At 35.1% G+C, this 16,952-nt stretch overlaps 4 protein-coding genes and 1 long non-coding RNA gene across 10 annotated transcripts; 2 read left to right on the forward strand and 3 right to left on the reverse strand.

Moving 5' to 3' along the window:
* Positions 1-245: 245 nt before the first annotated feature.
* Positions 246-2,895, reverse strand: LOC104792533 (WAT1-related protein At2g37460). The gene is made up of 6 exons (XM_010518715.3): positions 2,525-2,895; positions 1,639-1,701; positions 1,203-1,554; positions 960-1,121; positions 715-866; positions 246-627 (listed from the first exon to the last, which is right to left on the reverse strand). Exons 1-6 carry the CDS (start codon positions 2,722-2,724, stop codon positions 414-416), a joined length of 1,143 nt encoding a protein of 380 aa, XP_010517017.1. The 5' UTR covers positions 2,725-2,895; the 3' UTR covers positions 246-413.
* Positions 2,896-7,812: 4,917 nt separating this feature from the next.
* Positions 7,813-9,532, reverse strand: LOC147942940 (uncharacterized). 2 transcript variants are annotated; one of them, XR_015558867.1, is made up of 3 exons: positions 9,342-9,481; positions 9,083-9,188; positions 7,813-8,786 (listed from the first exon to the last, which is right to left on the reverse strand). It is a non-coding gene; the product is annotated as an uncharacterized LOC147942940 (long non-coding RNA). The 2 variants fall into 2 exon arrangements; XR_015558866.1 differs by lacking the exon at positions 7,813-8,786 and having other exon boundaries at positions 8,850-9,188; positions 9,342-9,532.
* Positions 9,533-9,866: 334 nt separating this feature from the next.
* LOC104792534 (uncharacterized) lies at positions 9,867-13,305 on the forward strand. Its single transcript, XM_010518716.3, has 3 exons — positions 9,867-11,797; positions 12,058-12,331; positions 12,736-13,305. The coding sequence occupies exons 2-3, from the start codon at positions 12,071-12,073 to the stop codon at positions 13,057-13,059; spliced, it is 585 nt and encodes a 194-aa protein (XP_010517018.2). The 5' UTR covers positions 9,867-11,797; positions 12,058-12,070; the 3' UTR covers positions 13,060-13,305.
* LOC104699284 (histone H2B.4) lies at positions 9,934-10,422 on the forward strand. Its single transcript, XM_087454561.1, has one exon. The coding sequence runs from the start codon at positions 9,934-9,936 to the stop codon at positions 10,333-10,335; it is 402 nt and encodes a 133-aa protein (XP_087310687.1). The 3' UTR covers positions 10,336-10,422.
* Positions 13,306-13,365: 60 nt separating the features above from the next.
* LOC104792536 (arginine biosynthesis bifunctional protein ArgJ, chloroplastic) lies at positions 13,366-16,931 on the reverse strand. 5 transcript variants are annotated; one of them, XM_010518717.3, is made up of 18 exons: positions 16,607-16,931; positions 16,421-16,509; positions 16,213-16,332; positions 15,993-16,116; positions 15,831-15,904; positions 15,690-15,734; positions 15,465-15,515; positions 15,308-15,376; positions 15,122-15,180; positions 14,945-15,014; positions 14,787-14,867; positions 14,610-14,696; positions 14,402-14,524; positions 14,197-14,259; positions 14,050-14,127; positions 13,810-13,955; positions 13,663-13,733; positions 13,366-13,585 (listed from the first exon to the last, which is right to left on the reverse strand). In XM_010518717.3, exons 2-18 carry the CDS (start codon positions 16,478-16,480, stop codon positions 13,503-13,505), a joined length of 1,404 nt encoding a protein of 467 aa, XP_010517019.1. In that variant the 5' UTR covers positions 16,481-16,509; positions 16,607-16,931; the 3' UTR covers positions 13,366-13,502. The 5 variants fall into 5 exon arrangements, 4 of the variants coding, with proteins under 4 accessions (XP_010517019.1, XP_087310684.1, XP_087310686.1 ...); XM_087454558.1 differs by having other exon boundaries at positions 14,402-14,520; positions 14,606-14,696; positions 16,607-16,891; XM_087454560.1 differs by having other exon boundaries at positions 16,213-16,289; positions 16,607-16,733.
* Between the last annotated feature and the right edge of the window lie 21 nt (positions 16,932-16,952).

Raw genomic sequence — 16,952 nt, forward strand, 5'->3', positions numbered from 1 at the left:
CACTATTAGGAAAACTCTTAGCTCCAATACAATCTTTTTTTTTCTTTTTCCTTAGACCATGGTAAGTCTGTATGAGCGTGTCTTGTGGTAGAATTTTGCCATTTTTCAGTGATATTTTGAAGCACAAAGGAGGTTAAATAAGCTCACTTTTGAGAGAATTGTAACTTCATTGTCAATAATTTTTCTCCTGTACTGGTAATTCATTTACCATATTTCATTGTATATATACGGCATGAATCACATAGTTTTATCATATATAAATTTTGCATTTCCTCTTGGAAAGATTTTTCCGTCCATGGTAGTTAACAATTCTTTTTCTACAGTTTCTCTGATACATATTGGAAACTAGTGGAAAATCTCTGTGATACGTTCTGACTCCTCCATGAAAAACATTTGTCGATATACTTGTTGAGTTAGACTGAATCTACAATTGTTGTTCTCTTTTCTCCTTGCTTGCTGATTGTAATGACTTCATGATCTATATTATCCTTTCCAATTCCGCTTAGTTCTAGCTTTGGTTGTGTTGATGCATCATTTGTTAGCAGTGTGACTTGATATTTGTAATCTTTGCCTTTGCCCCATATCACAAGGTATAACCCTCCACATATAACAACCGCACCAAGAACCCTGACAAAGAAACAAACTATTTTCATTACAATCATTCTGATTTTGATAGTTAAATAGCTCATGTTTTATGTTTGGTGATTTGCTTACCTTCCAAGATACATCTGCTCTGCAAAGATGATGGTCGACATAATCGCTACTATGATCATACATAGAGGACTAAAAGCTGTTACAAACACAGGACCTCTAGTTTTCATCACCACTCCTCCAACATAGTAAGCCAATGCTGAGCATACTATCCCCTGCACACAATTTAGATTCAATAACTTATTTTATTAATATAATTAGTGATGAATCAATCTTACAATATAGGTGAATGTATGAATGAATCTTACACTATAGGTGGATGTAAGAAGTTTAGTGTCCCAACCAATAGCCCAAGCGCTAGGATTTCCTTTCTCCATCACTAATGCCACGACCGTTCCTTCTATTGTACCCATTAGGCATATCCATGCTGTGAGAGAAAGCTCAGCCGGGTAAGTTCTCAGTGTTACTGCCTGATGAAAACATTGATTCATTAATTTGTCAAAATCAACCCATAGCTGTATTATTTTTGAAGTAGAGAGAATCTAGCTTACTTGAAGAATCATGAAACATGCATAGCTAAAACAACCAATTGTGACCAATACTGCTCCTTTGATGGCGCTGTGAATGTCAGTGCCATCTGTGTTTTTTGAAGATATTCCTTTCGTCCAAAAGAGATCAAGAACCGGGCCTTTAACAAGTGTCATGATCATGGCTCCTCCAACTGTAGCCAACGTCCCAATCACCTTACCCGCGCTCCTGATGCACCGTAGCTTCACTCTTTCGAGCCCGAATATATAAGCAAGGACAAAAGTGATTGCTGGTAGGACGTTGTACATGGCGGTTGCAAATGTAGCGGTAGTGTATTTCATCCCTAGATAGTATAAGTTTTGATCGATCACTGGCCTATATTATTACAAAATTGTTTATTAGATCAAGTTAAGAAAAAGAAAAAAAAAACAGAATGAAATGAAGAAAAAAAAATATTACTCGAGTAAACCAAGGAGTGATATCTTGAAGAATATCACCAGTGTCATCTTCGGTCTCACCTTCCTGTTTTTATTTAAAATCAAATTTGATCAGAAAACTGAAAATTGATTAGAACATGAACTATGCATAAGCCTAAAATCATTTCAATTTGGTTCATAGACTGACTAGAAATTACTAGATTACAAATTCACAATTACTAAAGCATACACACTTTTAAATTAAGCACTTGATGTTGAATTAGTATATCTCTTTTTGCAAAAAGAAACACTAAAAAATTGGAACGACTCTCATATTGAATGCATGATCATGACAGAAGCCACAGAAAAGCAAACATAAAACGGTTACAAGTCTTTTGTCTTTTAACATATGAGTGACCATTTCTTATCATCATATATTACGTCAAAAGCCTCATTCTTTCTTTTTGTTACTTTCATTCATCCTTCCAACACACCAAACGTCCATGCACGCGCCAGTCACCACCCACATTTTTTTTTTTTTTTGACATAAAACAACTCAACAATAAATATGTATACATGATTTAATATAAAATTTCTTTAGTGGAATATGACCACAAGAGTTTCTTTGCGTTTGTGTTTGCATTTCTATACTATCATATTCATGATCACAGATATACCATCACATAGAAACACGAAGGTAGCCTAAAATATTTGTATTGCAAACTCTGTTCCTAATATTGATCAAACTTGATATATATCCTGCAAACTCTGTTATATTCCCAACAATTTTACTTTTTTTTTTCTTCGAAATAAACACAAACGTAAAAAGAATGAAATCTTCGTGTAGATGATATTTTGATGTAGCGGTTCAAACAAAACATTGAACTATGTTGATCTAAATAGCAGGGAAGATAGAGAATAGTACGTACTTGTCGAAGTAGAAGGCGAAGGGGGCCATAACGATGGTAGCAACAGCATGACGGTAAACAACAAGGACGTAATTGCTCATGCCTTTGTTTAGAACAGCCTTTGACAGAATATCCATTCCCGCTAGTCCTACTTGTAACACTACCATTGAAATGAATGGCCTTGCCTTCTCCATGCAATCCCTCTTCTTTACTTCCTCCATCCTAATAACTTAGGATCAAGAATCTAGGTTGATTATATTTTAAAGTAGTAGCAATATAGATATATGGAGATATTTCTTTTTAATAGAAATGAGTTGTTATGTTTTGTCTTGGTTATCTCTCTTTATATAGAGCCAAATGATAAAGGATGTGATGTGAACATCCTTTCCTCTACGGAAACTTATACGTCTTTGTTTAGTGTAAAATATTATATTATAAAAGTATGTCCGTAATTTTTATTTTTCTTTCTTACAAATTTTCAGACAAGTTGTCCAATTCCTTACTCTTAAATTATGGGACGTATTTCTCTACCTTATAACCTAAAACCATCCAAAGATACAAAAAATTGTAAAAATAGTTAAATGTAATTCTTTGTGTTCGTATATTTAATATTTGATCGAATTTGATTGCACGCTAGCTGTAATCAAATATATATTCTCTCATTTGATTCATTTTCTTGATAATAACATTCTTGTTGTGGAAGTATACAGTTCGTTTTTAACTATATGTTATATTGATAACTATGTCAACTACCATCAGAAGCATTTATCAATTTTATCAACCAAAAAAAATTGCTGAAACAATGTCATTTTTTGGGTCAAAATATCTCATGTATCGTTTACTACTACATTATTTTCCTCGGTTGTATAAAAATACAACATAGAAATGTCCTAAGCAGAACTTTTTTATGTTCCCATATATCATTAGATGAATGGTCGATCGCCTAACTCCAGCAGGAGAGGTGTTGATGGATCGAGCTCTTTCTTGTATATAAACTAAGTAAACGATTAGTGAGTCACAATATACCGACACTGTTGGGTAGAGTGATCATTGGTTACATTTTTTTTTTTTTTGCTTTTTTCCTTTTTATTAAGTTATTTTCTAATTTATTTTAGGTCATGGAATATTTATTGATGTAAGTGCGTATAATCGCCAATATTTTGGGTCATTTGCACTGTTCCCAGTTTGCCACTTAGTTTCTGGTGGAATCACTTTCATTATTTTCTTACATATAATTTTATTTTATTTTTGTAAAGAAGAATCGGTTCGGTTGCGTTTTTGATTCATAATTCTGCACTTGGCAGGTATATATGAACTATTCACCATATAAGACGTATATCAAATTTAAAGTTGGTTGACAAGAAGCTGCAGTGGGCTAATAAATAATGATATATAATCTTTTTGGTTATTATATAATACGTACGTGCTATTAATGTTGTAAGTGATATTGATCTAAAATAAATTAAAATTTTGATGAAATTTTAGATGACGCATGTACTAATTTTAGATCTGTAGATATTAAATGTTACTAACCAATTTAAAGTGTCACACGCATGTAGTAATTTTGATTGATAGGCAATTTTGGAGATTTTTTTTTTGTAACATTATTTTCTTTTCACTTTTTTGTTGTTGTTATACATATAAATGTGGTGGAGCTTTAGTACTATCTCTTAACCTGAAAAAAAAATCCCTTTTGATTAAAATTACATGATTATTTGATAGAAATATGTTCATATACATTATACAAGTAGAGAAATACCAAGAAGATACAAAAATGATTTAGTTTAGTTACTATACATCCTAAGGCTATACATGTGTCTCTAGAGACATATGTAATTATTATTTTTGACCAAAACAAATGTTTTGAAATCCGATCCAAATTGCAAACCGGACTAGCTCTCGGGTCACCAGGTCATCGGGTCACCAGGTCATTGGGTCAATCGGATTCGACCACGGGTCAATTGAATAAAATATGTTTAATGCATTTATATAAAATAAACATTTTTAAAAATATCATAAAAAGAATATCATGTTTAACAAAGTACGAAGTTTAATAATAATAATAAATGATTAAAACTTTTAAATCCAAATAAATTAATAAAGAACACTAATAAAACATCTCCAAAAATAACTAATTGGTCTTACGTAAAGTATGAGAGATTACTAAGAAGTTGAAGATGAGAGGTGTGTCGTGAGTTATGTGTGTTGCCGTTTAAGCTTTAAAGAAATAAAGATTATAAAAATAATTGAAACTGTGAATCTCTATACTTTTTAAAAAATCAAGTATATTTTTTTGAACTGATAACTAGTCGGGTCAACCGGTTTACTGAGTCACGGATTAATAGCAGTTTTTTTGGGTTTTTCCGATTTTATTATTACCGGTTATTAGTACTATATCCAAACAGGTGAAGTTTTCGGATCGCGGGTTAACCAGTCTGACCAGCTGGGGCGTGAAAACATTGACCAAAAGCAAACATGAAAAGATAAAACTGTCAAGAAACGATATTACTTATGTTCGCTTGGTTTAAAATTGAGTCAAAGTCACAGATACATGCATAAACCTTTTAATATGACGTATATATATAAATTAAAAAAAAATCTTATACATACACATAAGATTGCAATTTAACCAAATCCTTAAACGTTAACGTTTACGTACTTTGTAAGAACCAATAAGAGACGTGCAAAATAACACTGGGACTCTAAATATACATCTGCTTTCCCTTTTGAGCTAACAAAAAGTAAGATTCCGTGTGGTGCACCGATCTTTAAAAAAAAAAAAAAAGGATAAGAGATTGGGAATGAATAAACTGCAATGATTTAAAAGAAATTTTTTTCTTGATCGCTATTATTGAAGGTAAGGTATGATTTTTGATTAACGTCTCTCCTTTCTAACCGTTTGACAGTATATTTTCACATATAAACTCACTTTGTATTAGATCTTTTGGCACTTTCATTATACAATTATGAAGGCTGAAACGTTCGTAGAGAAGTTTTATAAGAAGACTATTGCATATCACTATACTATACATAGGGTTATTGTATATTGGTTTTATATGAGATCGTGAGAACACAAGATACATTATGGATTTAACCTCCGACTAACAATAAAACCAATAGGTGATGTTAAACCAAAGAAAACTTTTATGATATCTGCATAAATTTTTATATAAAACGTCTTAATATAGGATTGTATATACGAGACTATATACAATGTCGTTTTTTCTTGCGGGCCAACCTTTGGATGACCTATAATATCATCTCCTAGTCTCCTAGATATATGTATGTGGGCAAACGATACGAAACCGCATATATAAGGCTGTTTTTGAAAGCTCCAAATTGAATATGTAAACATCGAAAGTAAAAGGTGAAAGAATGGGATCTCCATTAATTTATTTATGGTATTTATATGGTCAAAGATACAACAAACGAAAAGAAAGATAATGATCGTCTTCTTCTGATCAAGTTTTTCCCAGTTGCTCCTTTTTCTCTTTTTTTAACTTGTTATGTAATGCTTTCTCTCGCATTATTGCCTAGTAATGCTTTTCCCCGCATTATTGTGTATGCTAATGCTTTGGGCGGTCCTCATTTCAATACATATGGGCATTGTCTTTCCTTTTAATACTTTCTTTTCATCAGAAGTTATATAACAATTACGAGATTTAATGTGCTTTCGTTTATGAACATCGATCTATCTAGTGGATTAATATTGTTATTCGTTTTCTTAAAAGTCATTAGAAAAATTGAAGATGGATTTGCTCGTAGATCTCCGATGTTATTTCTCCTCTCAGTGTTAAATATCTACATAATTTTATATGATATACAAGTGCCTAATGTAATACTATAATCGAAAAAGAATAATATATGAATTGAGAATAATTTGAGTATGATTTATGGGGGGGGGGGGGGAGGGCATGCTTTAATATGGTCTTATTAGAAATTAATATAAGATAATACTCTCTAATTGTGGTCCCGAGTGCGATTGTAACGATTAGCGTTAACTTTTTCATTTACCTGTTTTTTAATTAGCCTTTTCTTTAGGTATGATTTTTTTTAGTGTTATCAATCGACAATAATTCATCCGACTCTGCGTAGTTTAGTTGAAATTTGAAACATAACCAGGGGGGTTTATATACTACTTTTTCTTATTTTTCATTACATTTTCATAGTGTAAACAAATAAACATTGTGTCGTTGGTCCACAAAATGTTAGGAATCTCACATATGATACAAAAGATACTTTAGTTTAAGTAATATATATATATATATATATATATATATAATTGAGATAATTGTTTAACAGGTTTCCTCTTATCAGAAGCAAAGTGTATTAAAATTCAAATATATGAACAATCACTCAATCAGTACAATTCGAATTGAAGAAAAGAATTTGATCTCTAACAACAAACCTATGTTTGAGCTTAAATTAAGCTTATGCACACTGCAGAGTCACATAATCCAACGTCCAAAAAGTTAAGTTCTAGAGTTTAGTTGTCTTTGCATTACGGGTTAGACTATTTAAGATAAGAGTTGGTACTTCGTGAGTGTTAATACTATAATCTAAAAGAAGAAAATGAAGTTACTAATTTAAAAGATGTAGGTAGAAAAGAGCAATAATTACTAATTAAAAAAAGATGAGCAAAAAATGAAGAAGAAGGTATGTGTAAAGATTATGGAGAACAGATCTAAGTGAAGTAGTTGGTGATTGGTGGGAACATAATTACTTTGTTAGTGTGTCTGTCTCAAATGTTTAAAATGGTGTAAGTCGACTCAGACATCAAGTCTTATCACCCACTTGCAGCTTTATTTCTTCGGTGCGTTCTTCATCAGATTTAACTTCGCCTTGACCTATCTCTAATCTCAACCCCATAATTCCCATTTTCCTAATAGATAATTACTAGCTAGTTTTAATCACGACACGATAGATTATGTTGTGACACCCAATCATGAGAGAAGCTCATCCATATGAATCATATCTCATCAAACTTTAAAAAAATATATATATATATATATATAGATTCCAATCGTGTGAAATGTTAAATTGATAAAACAGAATCAAAATTGGATATTGTTTGATAGCAAGTTATGCTCATCTGGATTTGGCTTGGTTTTATTAATATCTACAAAAATAAAGGAGAATTAGGAGTGAAAGTTACACTATAAGATCCAAATAAGTCTTGATCTGATGCGAACTAGAAAGCAGACAATAGGCATCGCCATTGTGGCAAAAAAGCAAAAGCGAACCCTTTACATATCTGAAGACATAATTTCCAATCACATACCGAAAGAAGTTTCAACAATCCTAACTTGTTTTTTTTTTCTTTCTTTTTATAATTGTCTTTGAATCATTAGCTAGGTATGGTTTAGAAAATATAAAGAGATGTAGAAAATATAAAGATATGTAGGTAATAATATGTAACTCCATAAACATTAGGGACGAAGGCTAAAGAAAGGAAATAAAGAAGACTATATCATAGATAACAAAGAAAGAAATTGTGGTGCATGCCTTTGTTTCTTCTCCTTACCTTACGTTTTACACGTTTTAAGAACCGCAATATGCTGATTTTTACGTAGCTTGGGGATGTTCCTCCGGTAGCCTGATTTCGCGTAGCTTGGAGAAATTTCAAGACAGAAGATAGGTCGTGTTACGATCAAAACAATCATCATACACGACAAATAGATTGTCAATGATATAACTGATGTTGGAGTCTACAATGAATTAGGATTAGGGTAATGCATGGACTAATCTAGTAATCTTTGCTCAGGTAGTCAACTAACCCTTGGAAACAGAGTACTTTACCTTTCTGTTGGATATGTTATTTTACTACATTCAACACACACACACACACATATATATATATATATATAAGTCGCTTACGGAAACAATGTTCATGTTTGTGTTCCTTCACATTCAAACTAATCGTGGCACTTTGTAACTCCATAAATCATCAGCCAATGAAAAAAAACCAACGTTAGTGTATATCTTGAAGACAATAACAATAGCCAGAGCCATGACATAGGGTCTAAAAAAGAACTTGATTCCATATTCATCAGTAAGAACTTGGCCCTTGGAAAATTTGGCACATCATGGAAATGACAAATAAAGTGACGGGTAAAAAAAAAAACAAAATCACGTGAAAAATAAGGAGGAGAAATTAAATAATAGACCATGGAAGGAGAAGGTAGAAATACTCTTATGCTTGTGATCCAAAACCAGCTGTGTTTACCACTCGAATCGTGTTGACATTGTCTTTGCTCAAATGTTATGTTAGGGGATCTGATTCCTGGATGTCTAATCATAGTTAGTAGATATATAACAGAAATCAAACTCAATAAAAACGTGATGATGTCTAAGAGTAAAGATAATATTTACTACTGAAAAGATGATTTTAATCTGTAAAATGCCCCCATGGCTCTCCCCTTAAGTATGTTGCAATAAGATTAAAACCACTTAGGCGATATTTGTAGATTCCCACCATAAATAAAGAAGGAGAATACATTCACACATCAGAAAATAATAAAATAGCAAAAGGGAGACAAGATGATTCTCTCAGAGAATATGTCAGAAACAGAAACCAACCCCTGTTTTGTGAATTATCCCAAATTTGCAGCTTCATTCTCTTGTCATCCATCACCAGCTCAATGTTCCACATCTTGATATTAATATTGTCAAACCCCAATTTCGACTGAGTGAGTGAGACAATAAACATAGTCCATGTTAACAAAAGGAACTCAATACAACTTGTCCCATAGACAAAGTTCAAACTAATCTTGAAACCATTAAGAAGCCTTTAATACAATAGATTCTATAAGACTGAAGGAATCTCAAAAACTAGTACCAGAATCATCTACTCGGAGGATTCGAGAGATTGAGCGCATTACCGAAGGAGTACGTCAGCATTCCGGTCAATCGTATCTCGGAGATTTCTTTTTTCGTTTTTCTTGTTTTTTTTTTGGTAGGATTGAATTGATCTAGACCGTTGGATCTTGTTCGTGATAGCTTGATTTAAAAGGTTACCTTTGAAACGATGCCGTATAAAGTGTAACTTTCCATATTGCAACCGACGACTGGTTGGTTGTTGTTAAACAACCAACTAGTACTGGGCCTTGGGCTTAACTCTTTAGCTAATCTAGAAACGGTGTCGGTTTATTTCTTAGACTCAGCGTATATGGGCCTTAAGCAAACTTTCAAATCCGCGACCCAATAAAAATAAGCGATGCGTCAGATGGAAGAGATCCTCCTATGTAATCTCAACCGTTTATTTATCTACGCCACGTCATCAATCCTTGTAAAAACACAGAAACCAATTACAAGCAACCACTACTCTCTATATAATAAACAACAAATCTGTTAACGCCTTCTCAGATCATCAATTCATCATAATCAACGCCGTCTCTCAAAATCCTCTGAAATTAATCTCATCATCAGTGATGGCACCGAAAGGAGCGGAGAAGAAACCTGCCGGGAAAGCACCGGCGGAGAAACTACCAAAGGCGGAGAAGAAGATCAGCAAAGAAGTAGGAGGAAGCGAGAAGAAGAAGAAGAAATCGAAGAAGAGCGTGGAGACTTACAAGATCTACATCTTCAAGGTTCTGAAACAAGTCCATCCAGATATCGGGATCTCTGGGAAAGCTATGGGGATTATGAACAGTTTCATCAACGACATCTTCGAGAAACTCGCTCAGGAATCGTCTAAGCTCGCTAGGTATAACAAGAAGCCGACGATTACGTCGAGGGAGATTCAAACCGCCGTTAGACTTGTCTTGCCTGGTGAACTCTCTAAGCATGCTGTTTCTGAAGGCACCAAGGCGGTTACCAAATTCACTAGTTAGGGTTTCTCGTAAATTTCCGGTTTAAATGTTTGGTTTAGACTCTATTTCGTTTGGTCTTTTGCCGGAATTTGATGGATTATTTGGTTATTCATCCTCTTAATAATTGATATTTACTTATATAGCCCTCAAGGAGGATAGACGATAGACTAGTACTGATTTGTTGTTATGCACCACCAATGACGATAGACGATAGACTAGTGATTTTGCTATAGGACATCAAAATAACATATGTTGCCGTAGCTACCAAGTCTTGAGGTATTAGGGTTCGTTACGAACTGAACCACCATGACCATGTTGCTGCGTTTGAAAACATAATGTCACTCTCGGACTGCATCATATATAGAACCAAAAGAGGTTGTGTTTTTGAAGGTGACGAGATTGCTTTAGACCATGAAGAAACAATTTTGTTACTCAGTTTTGATTTTACAACGGAGGAGGGATTAAGATGTTTGCGTCTTCCAACATTTAAATGTTTATGTCAATTCTGAATTTTCAGGTAATATGGACTTCTATCCGTTGTTAGTGATGATTGAACAATTCTCAGTGTATCTTATATATATAAGACCTGTCAAACAATAAAAATAGATGACAAATACAACTGATCCTGAAACCGCTTTGTTATGGAGCAATGGAGGGAATCTGATCCTACCGACCTAATAATTAGGTAGATCGTTCGGTGTAATTTATTTCCTTAAATAGCAGTTTATTAGCCCGTTATAAACCCAAAAAGAAAAATATCAAGGCCCAATAAAGAAAAGTCTTAAAAAGATAAGAGGAACACGTGTACGGTAATGAATCTATCTGTAGGGTAGGCCGCCACATCTATCACCGTTGATTTATTCTTGTTTAAAAACGTCATCAATCATTTTCTTCGTCTTCTTCCTTGTAGTTCGTCTTCTTCTTCTTCTTCTCAAATTAGCTTTTTTCCTTATTATTATCTTCCTCCTCACGCGTGAGATTCGTTGTGGATATAATTATTTCTTCTCCTTAATTCTCTGGTTTTACTTTTTTTTTTTCCATGATCCGATTTTAAGGGTTTTTTTCTGGGTATATCTTTCTCTTTTGTTCTTTCTGCATCAAAAGTTTTCTGAGATCTCTGAAGATTAATCTTTGGATTTCGAAATTGGAGAACTAGGGTTTTATTGCGGTGCTAGGGTTTCGAAGAGCATAAGATAAAGAATGCCTTCGGTGCCCTCAAAGCTACTTGTTCTTCTTCTCCTTTCTTTGACACCTTCGTTGACTCCTTATCATTCTGGTTTGAGTTCTTCTAATCGTTCGAAACCTTTTGAAAAGTGTGATTGGCGTGGTAATCTTAGTTAACATATTCAGATTCCTTCTTCCCCTCTCCTCTCCTTTTCTTTTTTTTTTACCCTTTTCCCTCTCTCATTCTCGGATACACAATCTTTGATCCATCTCTGGTGTTTTCATTTTTGGCGGTGCTCCATTTTGCAACCCAATAAAGGTGATTTTTTTTTTCTGTCTCAAGCTTTAATTTTTGTTTACTTTGGAGTCTTTGTTTCGTAGATTAGGTTTCATATTCATGCAAGTAGAGTGAATAGGATTTAAGAATGACTCTTTGTTTCATATGTGTGAGCATTTGGTTGATAATAACTTTGAATTTGTTTGTGCCGTGACTAGTCTTATGCTTTTGTTTCCTTTGTGTGTTTTAAAGATCATTCATTTACTAATTAACTTTGAATTTGTTTGTGTGACTCTCTTCAGCTTTTAGTTGGATATGAGCTCTGTTTGTGGCAAGTTGGATTTCAAAGATGCAAGCTTTGAGATCTCTGCTTCTAGTCCCACACAATGTTGTTCTAAAGGCTCCAAGCATACCTCGTTTACTGGATCTGAAGATTCTCAGGAGACTGATGGAGATGAAACTGGTTATATACACCAAACTGTAAATGAAGAAACTACTTATGATAAGGATTCCAGCAAATCCACTTTAAGTCCCAACTCTTCTGATGATGAAGACAAGGATGAGAACCTTACGACTGTAAGTCACGATTCTGGTTATTAACTATCTATTTTTTATTCTTAGACTTTGCTGTTTCTGGTCTATTTATCTAAGAACAAGTTTGGTACCAGTTTTTGGAGCTTCAAAGATCACACTAGCTAGTTGTTTTGCCTAGGCTATCGTGGGTCATTGATATTTTCTATGTGTGGTATGTTTTCCTGCATCAGTCCAGATGGTTTTGAAAGAATCAAGAGTCTCGAATTAGTGTTTCTGAAAGTTGTATAGTTTGTACTTTAGTAAGAGTTAAATTGTCCTCGCAAATGGGGTGTTGTTGGTCAGATTGGTTTCCTAGTGAGATCCTTATCATATCTCTCAAGCCAAGGCTGCGTATTATTCTTTGCTCTATGCTGGTTGTTTCTCACCTGTTTCTTGAATTGCAACAGACACCACCAGTTGTTCTCATCCCAGCCATAAAAGGCAGTCGAGAGAAGCATGGCTTCTCACTGAGGAAGACGAGTGTTTCATGGGCGGCAGATGTGTATGATCCTCCTCCCTCCATAGCCTCCCACACAAGAAGCAAGAAACAGCAGCAGAAACCCAAGATCAAAGACAACCATAGGAAGACCGGAAAGAAAGGACAGAAGAGTAAAGACAACTCTTCCTCGCGTGGTGGCAGCAGCAAAGACAAGAAGAAAGCTTCTCGCAAACACAGCTGCGAGAAATTTGAATGGGTAACTCAGATGCCTTTAGTTGCAGCATCTTCTTGAATGGCATTGGCTTACTAATTTCATCACATCTATGAGCTTGGCCACCTCTTGTCTAATAATCATCCAATCTCTGTGCTGTTTCTTGTTGAATTTCATAACTTTTCTTATGTGTAATAGATGATCCGTAAAAGTATTGTAATCGTTTGTTGGTTCTACTTTATTCTTTTTTGGATTTAGTTTCCCTCTGAGTTTCAAACCTTTATTATGTGTAATAGATGATCGATCATACCTAACACTATTCTGATAGTCTTGTTGCTTCTTTTTCCTTTTTGAGATTCAACAGTTTCAAACGTGTCAAACGGAAGAGGTTGACAACAATCTTATATAATATTGAAATGTCTTTCAAACGTGTCAAACGCTGTCTTATTTGAAGCAAAATCAGTTTATAAATTGAGATAATAACACAACAACAGCACATGAAACTCTGTCTCTCGGTATCAGTCCTATGAGGTGTACTCAGCATTGATCTTGACATAATCATAGCTAAGATCGCACCCCCAAGCCTTTCCGATGGCTGCACCTTCACCTGTTCACCGGACAAAACCACACTCAGGTCCACAATACAGGGTTTATTTCATAAAGCTAGTCAAAACACTCTCTTACCTACGGATAAATCGATCGTAACCGTTCCATGAACCTCGCCCTTTTTCTTGAGGTAGTTACTGGCTCCATCCCTGTTATATGCATTTGTGTAAGAACATGATCTAACTATATTTTCCCATTGAGAGACAAATCTACTGTAAGATAAACCTGTCAAACGGAAGAGGTTGACCACTCTCCATGAGTGAGAACTCGCCGAGCGATATCTTCAGCTTATCCATCTGGAAAGAAACCCCGGCATAGCCAGCAGCTGCAGCTATCCGTCCCCAGTTTGGATCTCTCCCATAAACAGCTGCCTGTCACACCAGTAACAATAAATGTTTACTATTAATTTAGAAGCAAGAAATGCTCACTTTGATTATTCATGTACGTCTATTTCTGATCTCATACTTTGACCAGTGAAGAGGAAGCCACCGAGCGTGCAATTTTCCCTGCCTCTGCTTCAGTTTCTGTTCCTTTTACAGTTACCTGGTGATTTTTTGTGTTAAGGTTTGTGTTAAATCAGAGGTTTGGGAGAAGAAGTTTTGTTTTATGAACCTCGATGAGACATGTTGCGCCTTCACCATCCCAAGCTATTGATTTAGCGAGCCCTTGCATCACCTGAAAAACATTACACACCGCAGCAACTGTTATGAAGATAGCAAAAAAAACATCCATACATACATTTTTTAGGGTTCCATCATCCATGTTAAGTCCAGCTCATGAACAACTATTACGAAGATAGCAAAAAAAACATACATACCGCATCAAGGCATGCCTGAAGCTGTGCAGCTTCGTTAGAATTCAAAGAAGATATAGAAGGTGATCCAGACAGTCCACTCGCCAATGCAATGACTGTGTCATTAGTACTCGTGTCGCCATCTACCTATAAGACCATGAGTTGAATTTAATCAAGACTTGGGAAATGAAATGTATCCAATTACAACAATGTTTGAAATTGTGTAACCTACAGTGATCTGGTTGAAGCTTCGGTTTACTGCAACCTTTACCATCTTTCTCCAGATATCGCTTTCAACTAGCGCATCCGTTGTGATGACCTGAGAAAGATAAATATCGATTTGGCATTGTTTAAAACAATGTATGTTCAAACAGATACACGCCTAGGAAGAAATTAATAAAGGACATACACCTAACATAGTAGCCATATTTGGATGTATCATCCCGGAGCCTTTTGCCATACCCCCAACTCTAATTATGGTTCCACCGACCTAAACAATTTCAAATTTTTGTAAGATATATGAAATGTCAGAAATAGAGTACAAAGGTGTTTCTTGAACCTTCCTACCTGTGATTCAACTGCCACGCTCTTGCTTACAAGATCCGTTGTTGTGATTGCTACAGCAGCAGAATCTGCACTGTATATCAAATTCATATGGTTATGTCCAACAGCTACTAAAGAAATTGAAGATTGTGCCATCTACAAACTCAGAGAGAGAGAGAGATTGAGAAAAGAAGATTATACTCTTCAACAGAGTCTGATATCGAGTTGACTAGGGTTGGAAGTGATTGGATAAGCTCTTTCTGCAAGAGAAAAAAAGAGTAATATAAATATGAGCACATGAGAAATATGTTGGAGAAACTCTTTCTGCACGGTAAACTAACTTAATCGGAGCACTTGCATGGAAAAGGGATGAGAAAGAAGCTATACCTTTTTAATCCTCTGACCAATAACCCCAGTTGACTCGATTAACACTTCATCTGGATTCACTTTAAGTAGCTGCAGCAATAAAGAAACAAACGGTAACAATGTTGAACGGACATGAGGTTTGCGCAAGAATCGGGAATGAAAGACACCAAGGGCATACCGTCGCAAGAGAACCAACACAATCTAACATATCTTGGTAACCAGCATCACCCTGAAAAATGAATGATCTTAATCCTTAATACATATAACAATAATGAGTGATGCATAGCTAACAACTATATAGATTTCAGGCTACTTCACAAATCATATTAATGAACTCCTAAACACATAACTCTACATCTCAACTTACTGAAAAAGCATAGGACTATATCTAAGAACATCTTACCGTAGCTGCATTGGCCTGACCGGCATTGATCAACACCGCACGCGCCTGAAAAGTTTTTAAACTTACTGATTTCAAAGCTCAAAATTCACAAAATGCTTTGGTTCGAGATCCTAAATCCGAAATGATAAGATAGAGGATTACCGTTTTGGAAGTCTCAAGAACCTTTTTGCAGTAAACTACAGGAGCAGCAGCAACCACATTCAAAGTAAACACCCCTAAAGAAATTCCCAAAAGAAAAAGTCAGAAACATTTAGCCTCTGAATACACACATATTAAGGACCAAACAAGCTATAGTATTGGAACCTGCAGCTACAGCTTCAACATCACAAGTTACAAGAGCAAGATCAGGTTTCTTCCCAGCAGCTCGTAATCCAGCATACATACCAGCAGCTTTAAACCCTTTAGCAGCTGTAACCCCACCAGCTATCTAAACCAACAACAAGGTCCTCAATTTTACAAAACTTTTGAAGCAACTCCTCGAAAAATAAATAAAGATTACTAATTTATGATGCCAAAGCAAAACCTGTTTCCATGAGCCTTCAGGTAAATAGATTGGAGCTGCTTGTATGTTACCAGACGCCTCCTCCACACTGGTTGCTACTGCAAACACTCTAAAATCTCTCCGTGAAGACGCCATAAAACGCTGAACCAAAGTTATAAACTTTTTCTACTTAATTGGCGAAAAAAGCACACACACACATACAAAATAGATAAAGAGTGAGAGAAGAGACCTTAGGCGCGAAGAAATGAGGAAGCTTGAAGGATGCGAAGTGAGTATGAGAACAATGCATTGTTTTTAAACAATCACCAAATCAGGAAGCTGCAGATTGATTAATTGTAAGTCCCAAACTATGTGAATTCGAAGTAAGGGGAATACTCAAGACTAGAAGAAGATGATCAAAGGGGAGAGAGATCACCTTGAAGAGAGCTTGGGTTCGTGGAGTCTCAACGAGAATGGTTATTTTTGTTTTGAATTAGCTTCGGCTGCAGGCCGTACATAATGTAGAGTGTCCTCTCTCTCAATCAAACATTTACACAACCCTCAATGATTAAGCCGGTTAATAAAAGTTAAACATTGAACCGGGATCAATTGTATATTAAACCAAAACCAAATTGCATAAAAGATAGACAAATGATCAAAGGATCGAGAGAATCCCTGTCACATTGTATTTTTGTCTGAAAATCAAACCTTTGAACCCTATGAGAAAGTCACAGTCACAGTTCTTGTTTTTTTATTATGACAAAAAGAGAAGAAGATCACAG

Source organism: Camelina sativa, chromosome 6 (assembly GCF_030686135.1).
Source record: "Camelina sativa cultivar CO46 ecotype springtype chromosome 6, ASM3068613v1".
NCBI lineage: Eukaryota > Viridiplantae > Streptophyta > Magnoliopsida > Brassicales > Brassicaceae > Camelina > Camelina sativa.